We start from the raw sequence: 4,615 nt of genomic DNA on the forward strand, positions 1-4,615 counted from the left end.
CCACGCATGCTGCCCGGGCGCCGTGCCTGTCGGCCAATAGCTTGTCGCCACCTAACCCGCGCCACGTACCTCAGGCCCTCTAAGCAGCTTTCCCCGACCCGCCCCGTCTCGTTCGACCCACTGACACTAGCCCCTTACGCTCCGGGCCCACATGTCATCTTTTGTTTCCCCGCGAGTAGCGTCGTCGATCGGAGCGAGCCCAGACGCGTCCGCCAGCCGGCGCCCCCACGGCCACGGCCACGGCCACGCGGAGCCCGTCCCGCTTGTACAGGCCCACGGCACCGCCGGGCCCCGCCTGCCAGTGGCCTCCCACCTGGGCCCACCCGCCCCCGTTTCATTCCCCCCCTCGGGTCTCGTCGTCTCGCCCCGTCTCCTCGTCCACCGCGACCGACCAAGGAAGAGGGGAACGAACAGTGCCCAGCTGCCGACGAGCCCCGAGCGCGGCGCGCGAGGGAGAGACAGAGAGGGCCTTCCCGTTCGCGACAGAGGAGTGGAGGCGGAGGCAGCGAGGGGTCGGAGATGAACGTGTTCCGGCTCGCGGGGGACATGACCCACCTCCTCAGCGTGGTGGTGCTGCTCCTCAAGATCCACACCATCAAGTCCTGCGCAGGTAACGCGCTGCTCCTCTCCTTTCTCTCTGCTCCGCTGGGATCAGGGGGGCTAGGAACGGAATCACGCTGGCATTTCTCCAGGGGTCCGCGTCCGCGTGCTGGAGCGCGACCGGAGATCTCGATCTCGTGGAGAGCAGGTGGTTGTGGTGGTGCGTGCAATGCCGCGCAGTGCGTGTCCCGCCCGTCGATCCCGTCCAGTTACCGGGGTTTCCTTTCGATGCGCGGCGCAAGGAGTTTGTTGTTAGGATAGGAGGAAACGTGAAGGGGGAGGAAGGTTTGGGACCTTGAGGCTGAGGCTGTTCTGGTCCGATGGGGCGGCGGCCGGGGTTGAGGAGGCCCTTTTTGGTGTTGGCTCTTGGCTGTTGGTTACTAATCTTCAGTGCACCCTGCAACTGACTGTGATCAGTTGTATCAGGATCTTCCTCGGCTGTGCTCGCTGTAACAAGCAAGGGAGGACTACCTTTGCCATAATTTTTAGCAATTTCTTTAGCTAACTTGTAGTGCAGTTATGCAAGGCTCTAATTGTCGCTGGATTGTGGGAGCTATGCTTTGCTGCAACATGTCAACTAATAGATAGCACAGATGAATCTTAGTACAGCAAAACATTTCTTTTTGGCTCAAAGTGTTCCATGTCACAATCTACAGTGTAAGTGCAACAGGTTACACTTCTGAAGATCCAGAGTTTAATAACCTTATAAGCAGAATGTTACTATGCGCGCCTCATTTCAAGCGTTGGTTATTGAAGATTTCCAATTTTCCATCATTCCTATTTAACTCACCTGCTGGGGTCCACCCCATCCAGCCAGAACTTCAAGTCAATCCATTTTTTGTATTCCGCTATCTAGTAACCAATCTTAACACTGTAATTGTATTGTCACAAGCTTCTATTGCTGTTTGGTTTGATGGGTTTCTATTGTCACATGGCAATTTATTGCAGGTGTATCTCTGAAGACGCAGGAGCTGTACGCACTTGTTTTTGCAGCTCGGTACCTGGACTTGTTTGTTCATTTTGTGTCTCTGTATAACACAGTCATGAAGCTGGTCTTCTTGGCAAGCTCTTTCTCAATAGTTTGGTACATGAGGAAGCATAAGATTGTGCAGAGAACCTACAACAAGGATCATGACACCTTTCGCCATTACTTTTTAGTGTTGCCTTGTCTTCTTCTGGCTCTAATCATCAATGAGAAGTTTACTTTTAGAGAGGTCGGTGTTTTTAGCACTCTTAGCTATACTAACTGCTCACTCGAATACATATGCAATCCAGTCAACATTTTACCTTTTTAGATTATATGATGGCATTTGACTTTTGGTTGTTGCCTTGTTAGACACATTGTTTCTTAGCATTTATGTCGTTTTCTGGAGCAGGTGATGTGGGCATTCTCCATTTATTTGGAAGCTGTCGCCATATTTCCACAACTTGTACTGCTACAGCGGACAAGGAATATTGATAACTTGACTGGCCAATATGTCTTCTTCTTGGGGTAAGATCTCCTGCAGCAGTAGGCTGAGTATTGGAATAAAACACAGGGCTGCACCTTTGTCCTATAAAAGTTGTGTATGAACAATATTTGATGATGTATTGTCTATTTAATTTATCATGCTGTATGAACACCTTCGTTAAATCGATGCTAGGGATGAATTTTCTGATTTCAGCTTCTTATGTTCAATTTATCATGCTAGGACTGTGTCTTATTCTTTGGGGCCTTAATTTGTCTTCTTTTAGTTTATAGGACAAGGCTACTTAAGTATGTTATTCCTAAAGCACATTTATTTGGTGATGATGCAGTGCATACCGCATTCTTTACATCCTTAACTGGATATACCGCTACTTCACTGAGCCCCATTTTGTTCACTGGATAAGTATGAACTCACTGCATATGTTTTCAGTTCCCATGATGGTGGGTGCAACCAGTATTCATGCTGCCACTGCCTTTTGTTTTTATCAATGCAGGCTGGGTTGCAGGAATTGTGCAAACTCTATTGTATGCTGACTTCTTCTACTATTATATAATGAGGTATTTCCTTCAGCCTACCTACAACATTTTGTTACAGTTGTTCTAAATCTAACTGTTCTCCAAACAACTTTGCAGTTGGAAGAACAATGTGAAGCTAGAGCTTCCAGCTTAAGCTTGTTGTTCGCTTCCAAGATAGACTATGGTAATACGTGGTAATACAATGGATAGGAAGACTCGGTACGCAGCATGAGCATCGATACCTTCAGGGTCATGACATGCATTTTGGTTCTCTGGCTTATACCCTTTGTATCGTTCTCCTATTATTGGGAGAAGAGGCAGCTCCGGCTCACCTTGTACCTTAGAATAAGCTGTGTAAGCTCAGCACCAGGAAGATAGGAGTTACGAGTGCTTTGGGGTTTCGTGCTGCTGTGACCTTTCAGCAAGTGATTCTCATTCATACAATATAATCTCATACTGTGAATGCAGTAATTGTTTGGAATGCTTCACCGATAGCTCCTCTGTTTATGGTGTTCCCTTTGGCTCTTCTCGTGAAGCTAAGTGCTACCGCAGAGATTGAATATAGTTACTTACTAGAAAAAAGGCTCGTGGCTTTGGGGCGTGGGATCCGTATCCCGTAGTATCGTAGTTGATGCTGATTTTAGTTCATACATGTAGTAGTTTTGCCTGCATTGTTGCATGCAGGCAAATGTATATTTTTTAAGCAATATAGTTAAGATAAATTTATTGTTTCATGATTTTCATATAGATGTCATGGTTTGCAGTCCACTATTGCACTTGGTATATATTATTTAAGTAGTATATTATTTTGGATATCGAAATGGAGTAATGACATTTGTTGTTGTATTTTGTGGTGAAAGAAGAGATAAAATAATTTATTAGGTAGGACGAAGCATAATTTGTGCAATACTTAATGTATTTGTGAAATCATTGAGGTAATTACTAGACTTAATTTTTTTAAGGAAGCAGTGATTATATTAAATAATGCCGTATTATTGTGGAGGTTGCATGGTAGTAAAATATTATATTTTTAGTAGAATAAGATGTTATGTTGAATGAATTACGAAAATATTTTGAATTTGCAATTTTATTTGTGTAGCAAAGCTTTTTTTGAAATTTTGAGCAATTTTTTATTCATATTTAAAAGCATTTCGAATTGGAAATTTTACTATATAGTAAATATGCATATCTTGAAATTCTAAACAACTTTTGTATTGATTATTTTTTGATTTGAAGACGTCTTGGTGTCCAAATTGTAGGTACAACGGGCGTATGTAAGCATTTGTGCAAACGAATTTTGAAACCATTTTAAATTTGAAATTTGCTCTATAATAAAGTTGTTTTATATTGAACAATTTTTTATTACATATTTTGGTGTTCAAATTACACATATAATATTGCTCATGCAAAAGTAACGAATGGAATGGGTTGTGGTTTGATTTAATTGAAATGCAAGGGTTTTTCTAAATGGTTTGTTGTGAGTAGACTGGGATGGCGGTTGATTGAACCAAAACTTAGGATTTTATTTACAAATTTTTCTGAATCGGGAAGATTAGACTGCGAGCTGATTTTGAGAAAAGTTGAAGGCTTTTTCAAAAAATTACTTGGCTGGCTAAGAGGTCGGCCCGATGGCTGATTTCGTGAAAGATTGATGGGGCGTTTTTTGCAAAATGATTGGGATTCGTTCGCCGGCCGGGAACGCAGTGATGTGGCCATGTTGTGTGGCGTTTTGTTTATTGTTGGGGTAAGGAAAAAAAAACTAGGAATTGCATTGTGCGGTAGGAGAGGGAAAAAAAAGAAAACTACATTATTTTGGGGGGGGGGGGGGGCTGGGGGCTTATTTTATACTCCTCTGTTCCAAACTAATGGTCTTTTGCCTTCTCTAGATATATGCACATAGACATACGCTATGTTTAGTTCATAATTTAGCCAAAACAACTCATACCTTTTGGAATATAAAAGCTGAAACAAATGAAATCTATTCTTATCAAGACTAGTAGGGTGCACGTGCGGCACGCATGTGTTTAAAGA

At 43.6% G+C, this 4,615-nt stretch overlaps 1 protein-coding gene across 1 annotated transcript; it reads left to right on the forward strand.

Annotated features, from left to right (window-relative positions):
• Positions 1-342: 342 nt before the first annotated feature.
• Positions 343-3,078, forward strand: LOC120644320 (ER lumen protein-retaining receptor-like). Its single transcript, XM_039920926.1, has 6 exons — positions 343-610; positions 1,549-1,814; positions 1,977-2,092; positions 2,398-2,471; positions 2,563-2,626; positions 2,702-3,078. Exons 1-6 carry the CDS (start codon positions 520-522, stop codon positions 2,736-2,738), a joined length of 648 nt encoding a protein of 215 aa, XP_039776860.1. The 5' UTR covers positions 343-519; the 3' UTR covers positions 2,739-3,078.
• Positions 3,079-4,615: the final 1,537 nt, after the last annotated feature.

This window comes from Panicum virgatum, chromosome 8K (genome assembly GCF_016808335.1).
Source record: "Panicum virgatum strain AP13 chromosome 8K, P.virgatum_v5, whole genome shotgun sequence".
Taxonomy (NCBI): Eukaryota; Viridiplantae; Streptophyta; class Magnoliopsida; order Poales; family Poaceae; genus Panicum; species Panicum virgatum.

Coding starts and splice junctions, on each gene's coding strand:
- LOC120644320 (XM_039920926.1), top strand. CDS start 520: ATGAACGTGTTCCGGCTCGCGGGGGACATGACCCACCTCCTCAGCGTG. Junction 611..1,548: donor CACCATCAAGTCCTGCGCAG/GTAACGCGCTGC, acceptor AATTTATTGCAG/GTGTATCTCTGAAGACGCAG. Junction 2,627..2,701: donor TTCTACTATTATATAATGAG/GTATTTCCTTCA, acceptor ACAACTTTGCAG/TTGGAAGAACAATGTGAAGC.